General features: G+C 40.6%; 1 protein-coding gene across 1 annotated transcript in view; it reads right to left on the bottom strand.

The window, feature by feature from the left end:
* The window catches only part of thsd7ab (thrombospondin, type I, domain containing 7Ab), a 388049-nt gene that overhangs the window by 108604 nt on the left and 255052 nt on the right, over positions 1-24393 (bottom strand). The window contains exon 9 of the mRNA XM_060900617.1: positions 21178-21421. Coding sequence (XP_060756600.1) covers positions 21178-21421 — 244 coding nt within the window. The remainder of the gene's footprint in view (positions 1-21177; positions 21422-24393) is intronic.

Raw genomic sequence — 24393 nt, forward strand, 5'->3', positions numbered from 1 at the left:
CGTACTTTTTATCCCTTTATAGCTACGGTTCATGTTGCTGAACATCCATGAAACAAATCCGTTCCTGTTCTCGCAGCTCCAGACGTTCTGCTCCTCCCCACACTCTCTACTCTCTTCTCACATTTATACCACAGAAACCAGGCCTCCTCTGCTCAACCCGCAGTTACAGCTTCAGCTCTGAGGGTCACAGAGTGCGGCCCCTGGAGACTCCGCCCATCAACGCTCCAGACGTCTCCTTACAGAAACATCACCATAGCAACGACTACACTTTCAACAACCTGGTTATTATTAGTTGTCGAAGATGTCGCTGTGAATGAGCCGTTACTATAGAAACGAGAGCGCTGACGTAGAGTAAACCTGCACAAGCCACACCTTCTGACCAATCAGAACACAGCAATGAAAAACATCTGCATGCAGGATATGAATACGTGTCTGGAAAAAAAAATGATTAGGCCACTCCCTTTTTCACGCGTTAACATTTAGTATGTTTGTTCTGGATCTGGAATGGCGTTTATAACCAGGTGTGACTTCCTGTCACCTCACACACCACCTGCTTCGCTTCGTGTGCAGGGAATGAAGCAGAAGCACAAGGGGGAAATGAAGATAAATACAAGACAAACAATGAAAATTGTCCATCTGTGCTGCTGAGGATGAGGATTAATGCAAATCTCGGCCGTGACGCAACATCTCGAGGCCTTGCAAATCGGATGTAATGATAATCCGACCTGAAAACACGACGGCGACTCGTCCCTCAGCTGCATTAAATCGAAGCCACCAGAGCACCAATAATACTATAATCTTCCTCAACAATAAATTCTCCTTATTCCCTGCCAGCTCATGACTTAAGGCTATATATTGCGGGGGGATAAGTGCTCGAAGACAGATCGCTTCCTTTAGCATAATGTCCTCCTGATTCTATCATCCGACCATAATCGGCTTTCGTCGGCGTCTCGTTTTTGAGCGATGGTTAGCTGTAATCTGGATAAATACGAGGCACACGGACAACGACAACGATGACTACAAACCATCTCTGAAAGTTTATGCCTGAGCTTTTCCTAACAGCTGACTGGGGAATAATTGAGCGTAAAAAACGTCTGCTGTTGCTGCACAGAGACAGAAGTTTCATGACTATGAGGTTTGTGAGGGAATCCGAGACGAGACAGCTGTGAAACATCGATCTGGACGAGAGCACAGAGATTAATCCTGTGAGGATGTGTTTGGGCTTGGACTGCACACTGCGCTGTGTAGGATGAGGACCGGTGTGTGTCAGACAGCAGGATGTCAGTCATCACACTCCTCAGGAAGATGAAAAGCCGGAGATGTCCGTGTGCACCACCTCCTGTCAATCACAATCCACAGTTCAGCGGCGCTGAGGTTTACCTGAGAGCACACACACCTGCACAGAAGTCACAGGTCCATACTCTATTCATGCGCTCCGTCTCGCACGCCATGGTTTCTATAGTAACGGCTCATTCACAGGGAGCTGTACAGGAGATGGTTTACATAAACTGATTTTAAAAAAGGGAAGATGATGTTTATGGAACATTTATGGAAGGAGTCTCCAGTTTCAGCACTTTGGAACAGTCAGGAGGCTTTCAGGACAGAGGCGTGTTTACACTTTATGGTTTCTCAGTAACGTGACAAGCTGCATGGTCCCCCCCCCCCAGGTTTTATAAATAAATAAATAAATAAATGTAATTTAACAATCATTGGTTGCTGAATGTTCAGACACCCTGTAAAAAGTATGATGAGTTTTTAAATAATTAAAAACAGATAGATAGATAGATAGATAGATAGATAGATAGATAGATAGATAGATAGATAGATAGATAGAAGGGAGGATGGATGGATAGCTAAAAGCATAGATAGATAGATAGATAGATAGATAGATAGATAGATAGATAGATAGAAGGAAGGATAGACAAAAAGAAGGAAGGATAGATAGATAGATAGATAGATAGATAGATAGATAGACAAAAGGAAGGAAGGATAGCTAGATGGATGGATGGATGGATAGCTAAAAGGATAGATAGATAGATAGATAGATAGATAGATAGATAGATAGATAGATAGATAGATAAAAGGAAGGAAGGATAGACAAAAGGAAGGACAGACAGACAGACAGACAGATAGATAGATAGATAGATAGATAGATAGATAGATAGATAGATAGATAGATAGATAGATAGATAGACAAAAGGAAGGAAGGATAGATAGATGGATGGATGGATAGCTAAAAGGACAGATAGATAGATAGATACCGTAGATAGATAGATAGACAAAAGGAAGGAAGGATAGATAGATGGATGGATAGCTAAAAGGATAGATAGATAGATAGATAGATAGATAGATAGATAGATAGATAGATAGATAGATAGACAAAAGGATGGACAAAAGGAAGGATAGATAGATAGATAGATAGATAGATAGATAGATAGATAGATAGATAGATAGATAGATAAAAGGATAGATAGATAGATAGATAGATAGATAGATAGATAGATAGATAGATAGATAGATAAAAGGAAGGAAGGATAGACAAAAGGAAGGACAGACAGACAGACAGACAGACAGACAGACAGATAGATAGATAGATAGATAGATAGATAGATAGATAGATAGATAGATAGATAGATAAAAGGAAGGAAGGATAGCTAGATGGATGGATGGATGGATAGCTAAAAGGATAGATAGATAGATAGATAGATAGATAGATAGATAGATAGATAGATAGATAGATAGATAGACAAAAGGAAGGAAGGATAGACAAAAGGAAGGACAGACAGACAGACAGACAGATAGATAGATAGATAGATAGATAGATAGATAGATAGATGGATGGATGGATAGCTAAAAGGATAGATAGATAGATAGATAGATAGATAGATAGATAGATAGATAGATAGATAGATAGATAGACAAAAGGAAGGAAGGATAGACAAAAGGAAGGACAGACAGACAGACAGACAGACAGACAGATAGATAGATAGATAGATAGATAGATAGATAGATAGATAGCTAAAAGGATAGATAGATAGATAGATAGATAGATAGATAGATAGATAGATAGATAGATAGATAGATAGATAGACAAAAGGAAGGAAGGATAGACAAAAGGAAGGACAGACAGACAGACAGACAGACAGATAGATAGATAGATAGATAGATAGATAGATAGATAGATAGATAGATAGATAGATAGACAAAAGGAAGGAAGGATAGCTAGATGGATGGATGGATGGATGGATAGCTAAAAGGATAGATAGATAGATAGATAGATAGATAGATAGATAGATAGATAGATAGATTAAAAGGATAGATAGATAGATAGATAGATAGATAGATAGATAGATAGATAGATAGATAGACAAAAGGAAGGAAGGATAGACAAAAGGAAGGGCAGACAGACAGACAGACAGACAGACAGACAGACAGACAGACAGATAGATAGATAGATAGATAGATAGATAGATAGATAGATAGATAGATAGAAGGAAGGATAGCTAGATGGATGGATGGATAGCTAAAAGGATAGATAGATAGATAGATAGATAGATAGATAGATAGATAGATAGATAGATAGATAGATAGATAGATAGATAGACAAAAGGAAGGAAGGATAGACAAAAGGAAGGACAGACAGACAGACAGACAGATAGATAGATAGATAGATAGATAGATAGATAGATAGATAGATAGATAGATAGATAGATAGATAGATAGATAGAAGGAAGGATAGATAGATGGATGGATGGATAGCTAAAAGGATAGATAGATAGATAGATAGATAGATAGATAGATAGACAAAAGGAAGGAAGGATAGACAAAAGGAAGGACAGACAGACAGACAGACAGATAGATAGATAGATAGATAGATAGATAGATAGATAGATAGATAGATAGACAAAAGGAAGGAAGGATAGATAGATAGATAGATAGATAGATAGATAGATAGATAGGTAGATAGATAGATAGATAGATAGATAGATAGATAGACAAAAGGAAGGAAGGATAGACAAAAGGAAGGACAGACAGACAGACAGACAGACAGATAGATAGATAGATAGATAGATAGATAGATAGATAGATAGATAGACAAAAGGAAGGAAGGATAGCTAGATGGATGGATGGATGGATAGCTAAAAGGATAGATAGATAGATAGATAGATAGATAGATAGATAGATAGATAGATAGATAGATAGAAGGAAGGATAGATAGATGGATGGATGGATAGCTAAAAGGATAGATAGATAGATAGATAGATAGATAGATAGATAGATAGATAGATAGATAGATAGATAGATAGACAAAAGGAAGGAAGGATAGACAAAAGGAAGGACAGACAGACAGACAGACAGATAGATAGATAGATAGATAGATAGATAGATAGATAGATAGATAGATAGACAAAAGGAAGGAAGGATAGCTAGATGGATGGATGGATGGATGGATAGCTAAAAGGATAGATAGATAGATAGATAGATAGATAGATAGATAGATAGATAGATAGATTAAAAGGATAGATAGATAGATAGATAGATAGATAGATAGATAGATAGATAGATAGATAGATAGATAGACAAAAGGAAGGAAGGATAGACAAAAGGAAGGGCAGACAGACAGACAGACAGACAGACAGACAGACAGACAGATAGATAGATAGATAGATAGATAGATAGATAGATAGAAGGAAGGATAGCTAGATGGATGGATGGATAGCTAAAAGGATAGATAGATAGATAGATAGATAGATAGATAGATAGATAGATAGATAGATAGATAGATAGATAGACAAAAGGAAGGAAGGATAGACAAAAGGAAGGACAGACAGACAGACAGACAGATAGATAGATAGATAGATAGATAGATAGATAGATAGATAGATAGATAGATAGATAGATAGAAGGAAGGATAGATAGATGGATGGATGGATAGCTAAAAGGATAGATAGATAGATAGATAGATAGATAGATAGATAGATAGATAGATAGATAGACAAAAGGAAGGAAGGATAGACAAAAGGAAGGACAGACAGACAGACAGACAGATAGATAGATAGATAGATAGATAGATAGATAGATAGACAAAAGGAAGGAAGGATAGATAGATAGATAGATAGATAGATAGATAGATAGATAGATAGATAGATAGATAGACAAAAGGAAGGAAGGATAGACAAAAGGAAGGACAGACAGACAGACAGACAGATAGATAGATAGATAGATAGATAGATAGATAGATAGATAGATAGATAGATAGATAGACAAAAGGAAGGAAGGATAGCTAGATGGATGGATGGATGGATAGCTAAAAGGATAGATAGATAGATAGATAGATAGATAGATAGATAGATAGATAGATAGATAGATAGATAGAAGGAAGGATAGATAGATGGATGGATGGATAGCTAAAAGGATAGATAGATAGATAGATAGATAGATAGATAGATAGATAGATAGATAGATAGATAGATAGATAGATAGACAAAAGGAAGGAAGGATAGACAAAAGGAAGGACAGACAGACAGACAGACAGACAGATAGATAGATAGATAGATAGATAGATAGATAGATAGATAGATAGATAGATAGATAGATAGACAAAAGGAAGGAAGGATAGCTAGATGGATGGATGGATGGATGGATGGATGGATAGCTAAAAGGATAGATAGATAGATAGATAGATAGATAGATAGATAGATAGATAGATAGATAGATAGATAGATAGATAGATAGATAGATTAAAAGGATAGATAGATAGATAGATAGATAGATAGATAGATAGATAGATAGATAGATAGATAGATAGATAGACAAAAGGAAGGAAGGATAGACAAAAGGAAGGGCAGACAGACAGACAGACAGACAGACAGACAGACAGATAGATAGATAGATAGATAGATAGATAGATAGATAGATAGATAGATAGATAGATAGAAGGAAGGATAGCTAGATTGATGGATGGATAGCTAAAAGGATAGATAGATAGATAGATAGATAGATAGATAGATAGATAGATAGATAGATAGATAGACAAAAGGAAGGAAGGATAGATAGATAGATAGATAGATAGATAGATAGATAGATAGATAGATAGATAGATAGATAGAAGGAAGGATAGACAAAAGGAAGGAAGGATAGATAGATAGATAGATAGATAGATAGATAGATAGATAGATAGATAGATAGATAGATAGATAGATAGATAGATAGAAAACCCTTTATTATCCTAAACCAATAAACCAATAAACAGCCGTATAAAAAGCAGTTCTGTGATGAACCGTGTCACAGTTCTGGGAAGAGACCGCATCTGTTTACAGTAAAAGTACAGTCAAACTGAAACAATAAACGCCCCGGTAACTCAGATGGACTCAGCTGATTCGAACCTGTCCCATCCCGTGTCCCGTGTTTGTGCTGTTCTGGAGCTGTGAGACTAATGCAATGAACACATCAGAAAATCTCATCACCACCATGATCATGAGTTCTGTGTGGAATTTTTGATAACGATGTGCAGAAAATGCTTTTCCCAATTACTGCTGAAACTTTGTCCAGTTTAAAGCAAACACTGGCTGTGATTTGAAAAGCCACTGCAGTGCATTTTCACCCTCATCATCATCACACACTGAACTCTGTTTCCTCTGACGAACAACACCACGAAATCTCAAGCAGAAATCAGTCGAATGGAACAGAATTTTAAATCGTCTCCACGGCTCAGCTGTTACTCCACTGGCATCATTAAAAACAGCTCACACATTTATCCATCAGGAACGACAAAAATATCACTTCCCTGCCTTCTGCAAGCTGTCATTATTTTTCAATTAGGACCAAACTTTCGTCACTGCTGAAACAAGGAGAAGTGTCTTGTTTATCTGCAGCCTACACCAAACCAGATCATTAACAACGTTCAGGAAAGAAAAAAATTACACCAGCAGAGCTTCGTTAATCTCTGTTAATCACTTATTAATACCATTTACTCAGAACTTTCTCAGGGCTGGAGAGTAAAAGTACGGCAGACGTTCAGAAGTGACTCAGTGTGGAATAGAAAGAGTTTATCTTCACTGTGTGTGTGTGTGTGTGTGTGTGTGTGCGCGAGCACACTTGTGTGGAGCATCAGATGATCTGCCTACAAAGGCTGGCTTTCAGGAGTTCTGTCTGTCTGTCTGTCTGCCAGGAGTTCTATCTGTATGCCTGAATTTCTGTCTGTCTGTCTGTCTGTCTGTCTGTCTGTCTGTCTGTCTGTCTGTCAGAATTTCTGGCTGTCTGCCAGGAGTTCTATCTGTATGCCTGGATTTCTGTCTGTCTGTCTAGAGTTCTGTCTGTCTGTCCATCTGTCTGTCTGTCAGAATTTCTGTATGTCTGCCTGCAAGAAAATGTGTGTCTGTCTGTCCGTCCGTCCGTCCATCCATCTGTTTGGATTTCTGTCTGTGTGTATGCCTGAATTTCTGTCTGCCTGTCTGTGTGTCCAGAAGTTTTGTCTGTCTGTCTGTCTGTCTGCCTGCCAGCCAGGAGTTCTGTCTGTCTGTCTACCACAAGCTCTGTCTGTCTGTCTCCCAAGACCTCTGTCTGTCTGTCTGTAGTTCTGTCTGTCTGTAAGTTAGAATTTCTGTCTTTCTCTCTGCCAGGAGTTCTGTCTGTCTGTCTGTCTGCCTGCCAAAAGCTCTTTCTATTTGTCTGTATGTCTGTCTGTACTTCAGATCGACAGTGCAAGTGACGGATGAGATGAGATGAGATGAGATGAGAGCTCTACAGTGGGAGACAACAATCTAAAAAAAATTAAATCAAATAAAAAGCTCAGCCTGGGCCTGTGATTAAATTTTCATAAGTGTATTTGTTTAAACTGCTTTATTTTAATTAATTACATAATTTAATAATTATAATTACAAACAATTTTATTATTTTTATTTTTTATTACACTTATATTCATTTTAATGTTATATGCAACATTTTAAGTAAACAATTAAATATTTAGTGCATTATAAAATATACAGTGGTGCTTCGGTCAGCTCAGTGTCTCTGTAGATTACTGACATACCTTTGATATTAGAACCTGATTATAATGCCTTATAATGCTAATATTTAAAAGAAAACAATGTTTATTACAGTGGTGCTTGAAAGTTTGTGAACCCTTTAGAATTTTCTATATTTCTGCATAAATATGACCTAAAACATCATCAGATTTTCACACAAGTCCTAAAAGTAGATAAAGAGAACCCAGTTAAACAAATGAGACAAAAATATTATACTTGCTCATTTATTTATTGAGGAAAATGATCCAATATTACATATCTGTGAGTGGCAAAAGTATGTGAACCTTTGCTTTCAGTATCTGGTGTGACCCCCTTGTGCAGCAATAACTGCAACTAAACGTTTGCGGTAACTGTTGATCAGTCCTGCACACCGGCTTGGAGGAATTTTAGCCCGTTCCTCCGTACAGAACAGCTTCAACTCTGGGATGTTGGTGGGTTTCCTCACATGAACTGCTCACTTCAGGTCCTTCCACAACATTTCCATTGGATTAAGGTCAGGACTTTGACTTGGCCATTCCAAAACATTCACTTTATTCTTCTTTAACCATTCTTTGGTAGAATGACTTGTGTGCTTAGGGTCATTGTCTTGCTGCATGATCCACGTTCTCTTGAGATTCAGTTCATGGACAGATGTCCTGACATTTTCCTTTAGAATTTGCTGGTATAATTCAGAATTCATTGTTCCATCAATGATGGAAAGCTGTCCTGGCTCAGATGCAGCAAAACAGGCCCAAACCATGATACTACCACCACCATGTTTCACAGATGGGACAAGGTTCTTATGCTGGAATGCAGGGTTTTCCTTTCTCCAAACATAATGCTTCTCATTTAAACCAAAAAGTTCTATTTTGGTCTCATCCATCCACAAAACATTTTTCCAATAGCCTTCTGGCTTAGCCATGTGATCGTTATCAAACTGCAGACGAGCAGCAACATTCTTTTTGGACAGCAGTGGCTTTCTCCTTGCAACCCTACCATACACACCATTGTTGTTCAGTGTTCTCCTGATGGTGGACTCATGAACATTAACATTAGCCAATGTGAGAGAGGCCTTCAGTTGCTTAGAAGTTACCCTGGGATCCTTTGTGACCTCGCCGACTAGATAGATAGATAGATAGATAGATAGATAGATAGATAGATAGATAGATAGATAGATAGATAGATACGTTAATGATCCAAAAGTAAATTTAGACATCCCATAGCTCTTAAGACACATACTTATACTGTACATTCAACACACACAAGAACAAAGAAAAACACAACACCAATGGAATGGACATTCATGGTAAATGCATATTCCACATTCAGTCACTGTGAGTGCACCAATAGGGGGATAGTGCAAAGGGTGGGTCAAAGTGTCCATAAGTCTATAGGGATGAGGCATAAAAATCACAGTCTGTATTTATAGTGAAAAAAAAAAGTCAGAACAGGAAAGTACTGATTACTGCACTGGCTGAACATAAGGAATATTTGCTTAAATTCAGGCATAAAAACAGGTGAATTCCCAAAAAACGGAACTCAAACCCAGTAGTCCATTTTTCCCTACCCCTTCAGGGAAGAGTTAAAAAGTTGAATGGCCCGGGGAACAAAAGATTTTCTCAGCCTGTCGGTTGAGTATGACAGATAGTGCAGTCTGCCACTGAACAGGCTTTTCTGCCTGTTCAATGTGCTGTATAGGGGATGGTGCTCATTGTCCATAATTAGCAGGAGTTTGGTGAGGGTCCTTTTCTCAACTATCGATGCTATGGGCTCTAGCTCAGCGGCAACCACAGAGCCAGCTTTTCTCACCAGTCTGTCTATACGTCCAGTGTCCCTCCTCTTGGCACTGCTGCCCCAGCATACCACAGCATAGAAGAGAATGCTGGCGATGACAGACTGGTAAAACATCAGCAGGAGTTTACTGCAGATGTTAAAAGACCCCAGCCTTCTCAGGAAATAGAGTCAACTTTGCCCCTTCTTGTAAAGTGCATCTGTGTTAGCTGTCCAGTCCAGTTTATTATCCAGGTGCAGCCCCAGGTACTTGTAGGACTTAACTACTTCCACATTGACCCCCTCAATGGAGACTGGGGGTGGAGGTGAGCTGGACCTCCTATAATCCACCACCATCTCCTTGGTCTTGGAGGTATTCAGCATCAGATGGTTTGCCCTGCACCATTCCACAAAGTCCTTCACCAGGTTCCTGTACTCCCTTTCTTGTCCATCCCTGATACATGCCACAATAGCTGTGTCATCAGAGAACTTCTGCATATGGCATAGCTCAGAGTTGTCACTAAAATCTGACGTGTAGAGGGTGAACAAAACAGGAGAGAGGACAGTTCCTTGTGGGGCACCCATACTACTGATCACAGTCCCAGAGACACAGTCCTTCAGCCTCATAAACTGTGGTCTCATGGTAAGGTAGTCTATTATCCAGGAGACTAGGTGTGGGTCTACCCTCATCTGCAGTAGCTTATCTCTCAACAGGGGGGCTGAATGGTGTTAAAGGCACTGGAGAAGTAGAAAAACATGATTCTGACAGCACCATTTCCTCTGTCTAGGTGAGAGTAAGCTCTGTGCAGCAGGTAGATGATGGCATCATCCACTCCTACTTTATTCTGGTATGCGAACTGTAGCTGATTGAGTGCATGACTGACTTGGGGTCTGAGGAGGTGCAGTAGTAGCCGCTCCATTGTCTTCATTATGTGGGAGGTTAAGGCAACAGGCCTAAAATCATTCAGTTCACTAGGATGTGGCTTCTTAGGAACTGGGATGAGGCATGATGCCTTCCACAATGTTGACACCCTCCCAAAATGTAGGCTGAGGTTGAAGACACGTTGTGAAGGCTTACCTAGTTCAGCCGCACATACTTTCAGGAGTCTGGGACACACACTGTCCGGTCCAGCGGTCTTCCTAGGCTGCAGTCTCCTGAGCTTACGTGTCACCATCTCTGATGTTATGGAGACAGCAGGGGAGGAAGCTTCCGGTGAACAGGCTGGAGGTTGTTGATTGGTGTGCGTGGAACACTGAGTGAGGTAGCTGCCAGGGAGGAGGGGGCATCAATGGTAGAGGAAAGCAGTGTGGGGTGATATACGGGTGGGCCCCAGCCGATGGAGGAGGTTGGGGGGTGGTGCTGGGGCAGACAGCTGCATCAAAACAATTATAAAAATGATTGAGCTGATTTGCCCTCTCCACATTACCCTCCACTACACTGCTGGTCTTTTTGCAGCCTGTGATGGTTCTCAACCCATTCCAAACCTCCCTCATGCTGTTATTCTGCAACTTTTCCTCCACCTTTCTGCTATACTTCTCCTTTGCCTCTCTCAGCCTGACCTTGAGCTCCCTTTGTATGTGCCTCAGCTGTATCTGGTCACCATCCTTGAACGCCCTCTTCTTCTTATTAAGGAGGTCCTTGACATCACTGGTTATCCAAGGCTTATTGTTGGGAAAGCAGCGTACAGTTCTGATGGGAACAACAATGTCCATACAGAAGTTCAGATAATCAGTTATGCAGTAAGTAGCCCTGTCAATATCCTCCCCATGTGATTCCTGCAGTATCCTCCAGTCAGTTCACTCAAAACAGTCCTTCAGAGCATCCTCTACCTCAGGGGACCATACCCTGAATGAACGTGTGGTGATTGGCTGTCTGCGCACACATGGAATGTACTGTGGCTGCAGAAAAACCAAGTTATGGTCTGATTTACCCAGCGGAGGCAGTGGAATGTCCTTGTAAGCTTCCCTCACATTGGCATACATGAGGTCAATTGTACAATTTTTCCTTGTGGGGCAGTTAACAAACTGATGGAATGCAGGCAGAGTTGACTGCAATGCAACATGATTAAAGTCCCAAGAGATAAAAATGAAGGCATTAGGATGTTGAGTCTGGAGCTTAGCAACAGTGGAGTGGATGACGTCACATGCCTTATCCGGTAGTGCACGCGGCGAGATGTATACACAGACAGCGATCGTATGGCTGAACTCTCTAGGCAAGTAATATGGTCTGAGGCTGACAGCTAAAAGCTCAATGTCTGGACAGCAGACTGTTTCATTCACAGTGACATGTCCTGGATTACACCACTTGATGTTGATAAAAAGTGCAAGGCCCCCACATTTGCATTTTCCGCTTAACTCCGGACTTCTATCCAATCTCACTGTGGAAAAGCCGGGTAGCTCCATGTTAGTGTCAGTAGTGTTGCTGTTTAGCCATATCTCTGTGAAGCACAGTAAGCTGCACTCCCGGTATAGCTTGACATTCCTCACCAGAGCTGCCAGCTCATCAGTCTTACTGGCAAGCGAGTTGACATTCCTCATCACAACCGAAGGAACAGAGGGTTTATACCATCATCGTTTCTCCAGTCGTTTGGCCTTCAGCTTCTTGCCCGCTCTGCAACCGCAGTAAGTTTTCCTTAACTCCCTGGGTATGACGTAGATATCTGTAACATTACATCCAATTGATCGTAGTGCCAGCAGCCGCTCCCGTGTGTAAACAAGTTTGTTACAGCCCTTACGAGCTGTGTGAAGACTGGTATCCATAGGATAGAATAAATATCCACAGAAGTTCGACGTTCAACAGTACAAACTTTAGACGAAAAAAGCGATAAAAACACTAAAAACAAACTAGTCAGACAGAGCTCGGGAAAGGCAGCCACACTTGTCGGCGCCGATGGCCCCTCCTACTTCCGTAAGGGAAGCCAACTATTAGGGACTATTACACACCTTGATCTTGGAGTGATCTTTGTTGGTCGACCACTCCTGGGGAGGGTAACAGTGGTCTTGAATTTCCTCCATTTGTACACAATCTGTCTGACTGTGGATTGGTGGAGTCCAAACTCTTTAGAGATGGTTTTGTAACCTTTTCCAGCCTGATGAGCATCAACAACGCTTTTTCTGAGGTCCTCAGAAATCTCCTTTGTTCGTGCCATGATACACTTCCACAAACACGTGTTGTGAAGATCAGACTTTGATAGATCCCTGTTCTTTAAATAAAACAGGGTGCCCACTCACACCTGATTGTCATCCCATTGATTGAAAACACCTGACTCGAATTTCACCTTCAAATTAACTGTTAATCCTAGAGGTTCTAATACTTTTGCCACTCAAAGATATATAATATTGGATCATTTTCCTCAATAAATAAATGACCAAGTATAATATTTTTGTCTCATTTGTTTAACTGGGTTCTCTTTATCTACTTTTAGGACTTGTGTGAAAATCTGATGACGCTTTAGGTCATATTTATGCAGAAATATAGAAAATTCTAAAGGGCTCACAAATTTTCAAGCACCACTGTAAATGTCGATTAAAGTGTTTTAAGTCTTACAAAATTAAATGAAGTACAAATGAATCTCCGTGGAACATGAGTGATTGACTGAAGTCCCATATTACAGTATATTACATATATTTGATTTATACTGTATGTAAACAGGAGTAATTAAAAAAAAGACTATAAATGATTCGATGATATAAATGAACATGAACTGGCATTTAATACTCTTATCTGTGTCATTAACCTTAACTTTCCCAATCACCATCATTCAGATTTAACAATAATTCTCAAGAACCTGTGAGTAAAATGAAGAGATTCGAGCTGACATTGTTCCAGTCCCAGGCGCTGAGTCTTCACCACCACGCCGCTGCTGTGCTACATGCTAACTCTCTTCATTCCTCATTGGATCAGTGGAAGTTTTTGACTTAAGCAGGGTGCATGTTTCTCATCTTGTAGTAATTAAATTGCAAGAATCCAGCACACTTAATTACTACCATTAGTGTTTCTGGGAAATTAAGCCGTTTGAAAATGACGGAGCTAATTAGCATGTTTGCTCTTGCATGTGTGTCACATTTTTTCTCCCGGTCTGGTTTTGCCTGGAGTGGAGAGACAGACTTTGAGTGCAGACTGCATTTTCCCTGAAGCAATCTATTCCACTCAGATATTCTCACACACACACACACACACACACACTAATGCGATACAGCCAAACAAATGCACAGCCCTCATTAGCCCACTCGGAGACTCTTAACTCCAGGATCACTCCTGAACAGGGTGGAGTACCGTGATGTGCTCTCTGTCCTTCTAATGGAGTAATGAAGTACCACTAAGCGGTGAATGACATTAAACTTTTAGCCTATATGCTAATCATGTATGCTAAATCAGTTTTTTTCCCTCAAAGTGGTCCTTGGTGAGCCCCAGATTGGTCCACTCAAATCACACAGCCCAGAACACACAACATATTTAACCTTGATGAGGAAGGGTCAACAACGGCAGATTACTGCTATGGTTACTCTGGGTAAGTCGTGTGAGCCACATTTTCCCCCTGAATCAGTCGACAAAGTGTTCCAGCCAGTAATTTTTACAAAAAAAAACAACCCACCAAGTTTAAAACCAGCCTTGCCTTACAAAGTTGCTTGTCATTCATGTTTGCAGATTTCTGCAAAGTTGCTTTGGCACAATGTTTCTAAGTGCTGCACAAATATTTCGATTTATTTCTTTGAGTAAACACTTATGGGAAGCTACAGTATTAGAAATAAGGGTATAGTAGAAGTCTATTTCTGTCCCCCAAGGTACAGTACAAGCTATACTTATGGGGCAGCCTGAAGGTTAGAGAAGCAGCCTTGGGCCCAAAGGGTCATTGGTTCGATTCCTGGGACTGACTGGCAGGAAAAATGTGAGGAAAAATTCCCCTCCCTCTGTATCATGGCTGAAGTGCCCTTGAGCAAGGCACCTAACCCCCAACTGCTCCCCGAGCACTGTAGCGTAGCTGCCCATTGCTCTGGGTATACAGTGCCTTGAAAAAGTATTCATACCCCTTGAATTTTTCCACCTTACAGCCACGAACTTAAAAGTTTTTTATTGAGATTTTATGTGATAGACCAACACAGAGTAGCACATAATTGTGAAGTGAAACGAAAATGATAAGTGGTCTTCAAAATTTTAAACAAATAAAAATCTGAAAAATGTGGTGTGCATTAGTATTCAGCCCCCTGTACTCTGATACCTCTAAATACAATCCAGTGCAATCAATTGCCTTCAGAAGTCATCTAATTAGTTAATAGAGTCCTACTGTGTGTAATTTACTCTCAGCATAAATACACTTGTTCTGTGGAGGCCTCAGTGGTTTGTTAGAGAACAGTGAAGAACAAAAAGCATCATCATGAAGACCAAAGAACTCACCAGACAGGTCAGGGATAAAGTTCTGGAGAAGTTTAAAGCAGGGTTAGGTTATAAAAAAATATCCCAAGTGCTGAACATCTCAAGAAGCACTGTTCAATCCATCATTCAAAAATGGAAAAAGTACGGCACAACTGCAAACCTGCCAAGACATGGCCGTCCACCGAAACTGACAGAGCGAGCAAGGAGAGCACTGGTCAGAGAAGCAGCCAAGAGGCCCATGATCACTCTGGAGGAGCTGCAGAAATCCACAGCTCAGGTGGGAGAATCTGTGCACAGGACAACTATAAGTCGTACACTCCACAAATCTGGCCTTTTTGGAAGAGTGGCAAGAAGAAAGCCATTGTTGAAAGACAGGCATAAGAAGCCCCGTTTGCAGTTTGCCAGAAGCCATGTAGGGGACACAGCAAACATGTGGAAGAAGGTGCTTTGGTCAGATGAGACCAAAGCTGAACTTTTTGGCCTAAATGCAAAGCGCTATGTGTGGCGGAAAACTAACACTGCTCATCACCCTGCACACACCATCCCCACTGTGAAACATGGTGGTGCAGCATCATGCTATGGGGATGCTTTTCTTCAGCAGGGACAGGGAAGCTGGTCAGAGTTGATGGGAAGATGGATGGAGCTAAATACAGGGCAATCCTGGAAGAAAACCTGTTGGAGGCTGCAAAAGACTTGAGACTGGGAAGGAGATTCACCTTCCAGCAAGACAATGACCCTAAACATACAGCCAGAGCTACAATGGAATGGTTTAGATCAAAGAATATTCATGGGTTAGAATGGCCCAGTCAAAGTCCAGACCTAAATCCCATTGAGCATCTGTGGCAAGACTTGAAAATTGCTGTTCACAGACGCTCTCCATCCAATCTGGCTGAGCTTGAGCTATTTTGCAAAGAAGAATGGGCAAAAATTTCAGTGTCTAGATGTGCAAAGCTGGTAGAGACTAGGGATGGCGAAAACTAAAAAAAAATCTTGACCAACCACCGAGCCTCATTAGCCGGTTAAAGTCGGTTAACCTATGAGTTTAAAATTCTAGAATTGGAATTATTACAGGGATGTAAACGGCGCGCCTTTTGGCGGATGCCACCCTCTCCACGGCTGAATCGCGCAGATCCGACCTTCCTTTCCCAAGGGGGGGGCGTTGGAGCGTCCGACCACAACTTCATCAAAGCAAATTCTGCATATAAGCAAATGCCGCCACAGTCCACAAAACACAGGAAGTACAAGCACGAGAAGAAAACAGCAAATCAGAAAGCCGAGCCGAAGCCACGCAAAATTTAATGTGCGCAGCTTCCACGCAAACGCGCGCAGCCCCCCCGATCCACTGCCTTCCTCCCACACCCCCCACGCCTCATGGACTGCAACGGCACCCGCCTATTTAGTAATTTTAATACAGAATCCACCTTGAAATTACATTCAGACACTCCAACGCCCCCCCCCCCCCCCCCAAAAAAAAAAACGGATCTGCGCGATTCAAAAAAAAAAAAAAGTCGGCATCTGCGCCTTTAGTTTGTGTGGAGAGATATGATCTGCAATAACATGCATTGTTGGCTACAGACCGAAACATACTTTCAGAATGCACTGGCCAAGGCAGGACTAAACTCGATGTGCCTTCTAATAATAATTAAAAAAAAAAAAAACAGAATAGTAATTTGTGAGCTAAAAAGCCTGTGTCTACACTTTCGCAGAGTGGCAGCGGGAGGGCGGGACATGACTGAATGGGTGTTTCTGATTTGTCAGCTGTCTTTAACTGGGGCAGGACATGACTGAATGGGTGTTTCTGATTTGTCAGCTGTCGTCCTTACACCGCATGGCATGCCCCAAGCGTTTACAACATGGAATTCCAAGTCCTCCGCTCCAAAATCGGCAGCTTCAAAATGATTGATTTTTTTTTTTAACCGACAACCAAAAAAAAATTAACCGGTTGACGCTGATTCGGTCAACCACCGGTCAAACGGTCATCGGTTAACATCCCTAGTAGAGACATACCACAAAAAACTTACAGCTGTAATTGCAGAAAAAGGTGGCTCTACAAAGTATTGATGCAGGGGGGCTGAATACTAATGCGCATCACAGTTTTCAGATTTTTATTTGTTTAAAATTTTGAAGACCTTTTATCATTTTCGTTTCACTTCACAATTATGTGCTACTCTGCACCGGCGCGGGAACCGGGGGTGCGGGGGGTGCGGCAGCACCCCCTGGTGGTGGACCCTCAAAACTGACATGAACATAAAACAAAACTTACGTGAAAATATATTTGTTTATTTATTTGTTTTCATTTGGCTCTGCTGATTTTATATGTCATGTTTTAGATGTAGGATGATGAGGGCTACATTTTAGTTATTTAAAAAAGGATTTAATTAAAACTTATAACTTAATATGTAGCCTAGTGGACCATCAGAATTTTTTTTGTCGTGACGTTGACGTTCAGCTTTTCAGCGCACGAAATTACAACAGGAAGCGAGTACGAGTCAACCGTCTGTAGAGAAGAGTAAGAGTTAGTTAGTTAGTTAGTTAGTTAGTTAGTTAGTTAGTTAGTTAGTTAGTTGATACTTAATAGTTACTATGTCTCAGAAGAGAACCGTGTGGATTTAAGTGGAATAATTGCGAGAAGTCATATGATCAAGACAGCATTTTAAGGTAAGGCCATTTGGTTATTAATTTTGCCCGCTGTGTCGTGTTCACTTGAGCCTATTTGGTATGCCTTGAACAAGTGCAGGTGTTGCTAGCATCGTGCTTTGAAGTTGACTCAGATGTAACTACAGTCTTAAAAAATGTTCTTTTAAAACGGTGTGTCCATGCTCATCATGTTTTACTTTTACTTTTCTTAATGGAGAGTGTGAAATACCGCTGCATCACTTTTATGAGTGATTTTTGCAATAGAACACTAAGTTAGTGTCACTAACCCATAGTAGTAGGATGAGTGGGTTCATGGATTTCAGTCTGTTGATTGAGAGAACCATGGTGTTTGTGTTGTTCCAGCGAGAGTGTTGTTCTGTTTCATGTGTGTGTGTGTGTGTGTGTGTGCGTGCGTGCGACTAACTACTGTATTTGAAATGCACACTCGCTTGACTGGATCTGGGTATGTAAGGCTGTAATCGGGTGGAATCCGCGTCTCCTTCAGTTTATCTAGCGCAGATGTAAAACCTGCGACTGTTAAACCACAGCTGTGCACTTCTGCTTCTAAAATAACCTGTCCTTCGTAATCGTGTTAACTGAGAATTGTCATTGACAGACAGGCTTCAGATTCTTCCGTCATCACTCAAAAAAAAAAAAAAAAAGTCGTTTTTACGGATTAGGCCTATAAGTAGTAGGCAGTTTAACGAAATATTGCAATTGCAAGCTTAAAAGGATTTCGGACGCCTGATTGGTTAAAATGCAGGAAATTGCATCTAAGAAATACAAAATTTTCTGGGGGAGGACCCCCAGACCCCCCTTCAAAAAAATGTCCCAGGTCACGTCACAGCACCCCCTGCCGACAATGTCTTCCCGCGCCGCTGCTACTCTGTGTTGGTTTTTCACATAAAATCTTGATAAAAAACTTTTAAGTTCGAGGTTGTAAGGTGGAAAAATGTGAAAAAGTTCAAGGGGTATGAATACTTTTTCAAGGCACTGCATGTGTGTGCTTACTTGTGTGTTCACTGCTTCAGATGGGTTAAATGCAGAGGAGGAATTTCGCTATGCTTGAGTGTACGTGTGATAAATAAAGCCTTCTTATTTTTTTCGCAGTCCATATCCTGCGGTCTGATTGGCTGGTGAGCAGGTCCGTATCCTACGATACGGACCCCAGTTACAGACCCTGGTTACAGACCTCTGGCGACTCGCTCGTTCACAACAACAACAACAACAACAAACATAGTAGCATTTTTTGTCAACATTTATCTATTTTTATAAGATTTATTTATAAGATTATAAAAAAATCTTATAAATTTTTGTGAGCATTTCTCAGGAGAATAGCATTAATTTTACAGCATGGATAGTGATAACGACAGTGTTCACAGTGAAAGCGAGTTTTACTACCCTGAGGAAGAAGAAATAAAATAAAACATTTCAGGAGAAAGCTAAAAACCTCTAACTGTTGCTAACGCCGAGCAAAAACATGGCTGAATCCTGAATGACTCAATTTTGTATAAATAGGGGACTACATAGGCGGCAAAATGTAGTTTTTTTCCTGCCATGGAAATGCACTTGTATACTGAGGAGGAAGCAATTTGCATTACAGCCATGAATGAGGATTCAAAATGGCGGCTTGCCTCGGCTCGGCTTGGTTTTCCCTTTCGGGCACTCTCGTTTTCTGTTAGAATTTGGTAAAGAAAAAAATAAATATATTATTTACCAGCTTAAGGTCGGTCTGTATGGTGAAATACCGTGACCTCAGCCTTGAATAGTGACCTCGGCCGAGAGGGCCTTGGTCAGTACTTTCAAGACCTCGGTAACAGTATTTCACGATACGGACCTCCCAGCTGGTAAATAACATATATTTCTTCTAATGTACCCCCTATTAGACCTCAAGATAACTATGTGTACCTTTTTAGAGCCAAAAAGGTACATACTGTATATGTTCCCAAACAGTATAGAAAGGGTACAAATGAGTACCTTAGAGGGTCCTGCCCCAGTGACAAGCCATTGTACCTCTAAAGGTACAATAGTGTAATTTATTTTTTTCGCGGCCCAGTTTCCATCAAATCCTGCACTCTGATTGGCTGGCGAGCAGGTCCGTATCCTAAGATACGGACCCCGGTTATGGACCTCTGGTGACTTGCTTGTTCACAACAACAACAAACATAGTAGCATTTTTTGTCAACATTTATCTTTTTTTTAATAAGATTTATTTATAAGATTATCAAAAATCTCATAAATTTTTGCCAGCATTTCTCAGGAGAATAGCATTAATTTTACAGCATGGATAGCGATAATGACAGTGTTCACAGCAAAAGTGAGTTTTCCTACCCTGAGGAAGAAGAAATAAAAGAAAACATTTCAGGAGAAAGCTAAAAACCTGTAACTGTTGCTAGCACCGAGCAAAAACATGGCTGAATCCTGAATGACTCAATTTTGTATAAATAGGGGACTATATAGGCGGCAAAATGTAGTTTTTTCCCTGCCATGGAAGTGCACTTGTATACCGAGGAGGAAGCCATTTGCATTACAGCCGTGAATGAGGATTCAAAATGGCGGCTCGGTTTACCCTTTCAGGCACTCTCATTTTCTGTTAGAATTTGATAAAGAAAATATATATATATTATTTACCAGCTTAAGGTCGTGGTCTTGAAAAGGTCTTGAAAGTATTGACCGAGGCCCTCTGGGCCAAGGTCAGTATTCAAGGCCGAGATCACGGTATTTCACCATACGGACCTCCCAGCTGGCAAATAACATTTATTTTTTTCTGAGAGTGTTACATAAGAAGCTAAACTGTCCTAAACAACCTTGAATGGGGGAAGCCATGGCCTAATGGTTAGAGAGGCAGCTTTGGGAACAAAAGGTTGCTGGCTCAATTCCCTGGACCAGTAGGAATGGCTAAAGTGCCCTTGAGCAAGGCACCCACTCCCCAGGGTGCTCTGGGTATGTTGTACATGGCTCTGGATAAGAGTGTCTGCTAAATGCCTGTAATGTAATGAATGAGCCCTTTATCTTCAAAATGTATTTTTGCCAAATATTTTTCAGATCCTATACCAAATATATACCGCGAGTTGGCCTAGTGGTTAGCGTGTCTGCCTCGAGAGACTGAGAGATCATGAGTTTTACATGCGGTCAGGTCATACCAAAATCCATTGGCGAAGCACGGCGCAATACAGATGCAAGTAGGGACCCAAGCTCTCGTGGTTACCAGAGGACCAGCCCCCTACTGTAATAACAGCTATGTGAGAGGCTGAGGGCTATGGAAACGGAAATCGGCACTGCCCAATGCACAAAGTGCCTGGTTAGTACTGGGACAGGAGACTGTCTGGGAAGCTCAGGTCCTGACACAGAAGGGACTTTGACATTTTGATATCAAATATAACCTCTTACTTTTTGGGTGGGACCTGCCCAACGTTGACCTTGATGCAGATGACCTTACGGGTCTGCATGCCCATGGTGCAGGATGTCTTGCCCTGTCCGGAGGGCGTGGTCCGGGTAGAGTTGAGCATGGTGACTGAAGTGTCTTCAGTGCAAGGCCCCCATGGTCCAGTCTGCCAGTGGTAAACAATGCAGGAATGCTCGTTACAGCTCCTCATTTCCTGTAGTGCGCTGGCATTTGGACAGCTGGAGCCTCCTGGAAGTGCACATACAACACGGCTGAATCCTAAATTGCTCCATAAACCACACATCAGTGCACTACAGTCCTCTTTAAAATAATGATTTATACCCTTTACAAACTGCATTACATTTCCAATAAGGAGCCATCAGACATCCAGAAATACTCCTTACTCCAAATGAATGTTTTCTACACACTATGTACCGTAGTGCACTACTGTAGACATTTTGATATCCAGCCTATTACAATTAGCTGCCCTGGATGTTAGGACCCTCAAAAACCTGCTAATAGCTAACATTTAATTCAGAAAAATATAAACCACATACAGGAAATGTGTATTTGATTCCGCATATGGACACCTTTGAATAGGAAGCAGGAAGTCATACTGTGTGTGTGTGTGTGTTTACACATATTTTATTAGCCAGCTAACTAACACAAACAAACCTAAAGTTATTTCTGTGAGGATATCACATTTTTATAACCTACAGCACGCTAACATCATAACCTCACAGAATTCTATAACTCATATTCATACAGTAAATGTTCATAACCTTCACAGCTAATACTGCTTAACTAGCTTTCACTAACCAGGCTAACATGACAGGATTTCTTAAACAATTTTCAAGTCAAATTTGTTTTTAATGCTTATAATATCACTGGACGTGCTATCCAGCTAAATAGCACATGCTAACCTGACAGGATTTTTAAGTCATATTATGTTTACGGCCTTCACTGCTACTGCTAACCTGAAAGCTAACATGGGGAAGCTCAACATGATTAGCAGGAGGATTTTTAAAAATAATCCCTGACAAGATGATATTTAAATCAAATTCATTAAATATTCATACTGATAACTGCTAGCTAGCAGGTAGACGTGCTAACCTGACAGGAATTCGGAAAGGATTTTTGTCATATTCATAAATGCTTATAATATTCATTACTAAAATTAGCAAGCTAGATAAGAGTTAACTTGACATTTTAGCAAGAGGATTTTTAGATCATATTCACAAATGCTCATAACATCCACTGCTAATGCTAGTTAGCATGTTAACATAGAAAAAATAGCTTAATGTAATCAATGCCTGAAATGATTACTTAAACCTAATTCATGAAGGTTTGTGAACCTTACTGCTACCTAACTGCTAGCTGGCTAACCTGACAGGATTTCTGTTTCTGAGAGGATATTTAAATAGTTCATAAACTAACGTGACCAGACGTCCCGGTTTGACCGGGACAGTCCCGATTTTGAGTTGCGTGTCCCCAGTCCCGACAAAGGTCCATCGGGACGCTGAAATGTCCCGGTTTACACCAAACACTAACAAACTGTCCCGGTCACAGCGATCATATATAGCCAACGAGATGTCAATAAAGCTTCTAGCAATTCAGCATCAATGTGTGTGTGTGCAGAGTCAACCTTACAATATATCTATTTGTACAATGTTGCAATATAGAGGCTGCGTTATAATGTTTTTTTTCGCTAGCGGCTGTCAACTACTACGCAACAATGCCAAACGGATGAGCGCTGGGCGGAGATGTTCGCGCACTTCAAGAGTAGGGAGATTCCTTATAGCAATGTCAGCCAGCTTTGCCAGTTTGCCATGTGCCATTTGCCAGTTTACCAATGCTCCAGCTGAGCAAATATTTTCACTCATGAGCAACACCTGGACTGACGAGAGGAATCGCATGGCCGTGCCTACTCTCGAAGCCTTGCTCATTACCCGGGCCAATTTCGACGATACTTGCTCGCAGTTTCCCAGCAGGCTCTCAGGCAATAAAGTGCTACTGGAGCAAATTCACTCGTAAATATATGCAATAAAATTGCATCTTCTTTAGGGTGGGAGGCTGTGTTTCTGAAACATTTTCTGTTGTCTTTCATCGGTTTCATCTGTCTTTAATCTGTATCACAGATTGTCTTGACTTGTTTGATGCTATTGTCAACTCAGGGTTCACGTTTTCAAAATAGTTAATAGCCGACACTGGTTAAGATTAAACAGAAGCATTTTGGGTAAAGGTTCGGAGGTTACAATGATTAGGCTCATGCGCTCATTCCTGTTACAATGCATAGCCTATTGTTTAAAAAAAAAAGTTCATCGCATAAAATATTGATGTTAATATAGAAGCAATGCATTTTCTTGGCATTTTCACAAAGGTGAAATAAATCAGTTGAAATTTAGGCTATTGGCCTATTCCCTATCATCACATCTGTTGTCTGATTTTCTTACTTTAACTGAATTGTGATAGAAGTACATGTAGATAACAAGAAAATACTTGATTATTCTCTGAAATGTTGATAAAAGTGAGCTTCTACAAAATGATAAAAGCACCTGTCTGAGCCATGGTTTGAGCCGGCGCATGTTTACATCAAAACGCGTGTGCGTGCACGAGTATCACGGTCACGCGCAAAGTGTCCCGGTTTTAGACTCGGAAAATCTGGTCACCCTATCATAAACCCTCATGAGCTTTATTGCTAATTGTTAAGTGAGTATCATGAGCTAACCTGACTGAATTTCTGAGAGGATGTTCAACTCATTTTTAGAATTATAAATAATTTTCACTGTTAACTGCTAGCTAGTAAGCTAACATAAGCTAACCTGACTGAATTTCTGAGAGGATTTTCAAATCGTTTTCATAAATAGAAATAACTTTTACTGTTCACTGCTAGCTAGTAAGCTAACATAAGCTAACCTGACTAAATTTCTGAGAGGATTTTCAAATCGTTTTCATAAATAGAAATAACTTTTACTGTTCACTGCTAGCTAGTAAGCTAACATGAGCTAACCTGACTGAATTTCTGAGAGGATTTTCAAATTGTTTTCAGAAATATAAATAACTTTCACCGTTAATTGTTTTCTAGTTGGCTAACATGAGCTAACCTGACAATTTCTGAGAGTTATATTCATATAAATTATATTCATAAATACTTCAGGTAACTAGCATGAGGTAATATAATTTATCAAGTCATACACATACTATAATCGTCAAACATTTTA

Source organism: Neoarius graeffei, chromosome 19 (assembly GCF_027579695.1).
Source record: "Neoarius graeffei isolate fNeoGra1 chromosome 19, fNeoGra1.pri, whole genome shotgun sequence".
NCBI lineage: Eukaryota > Metazoa > Chordata > Actinopteri > Siluriformes > Ariidae > Neoarius > Neoarius graeffei.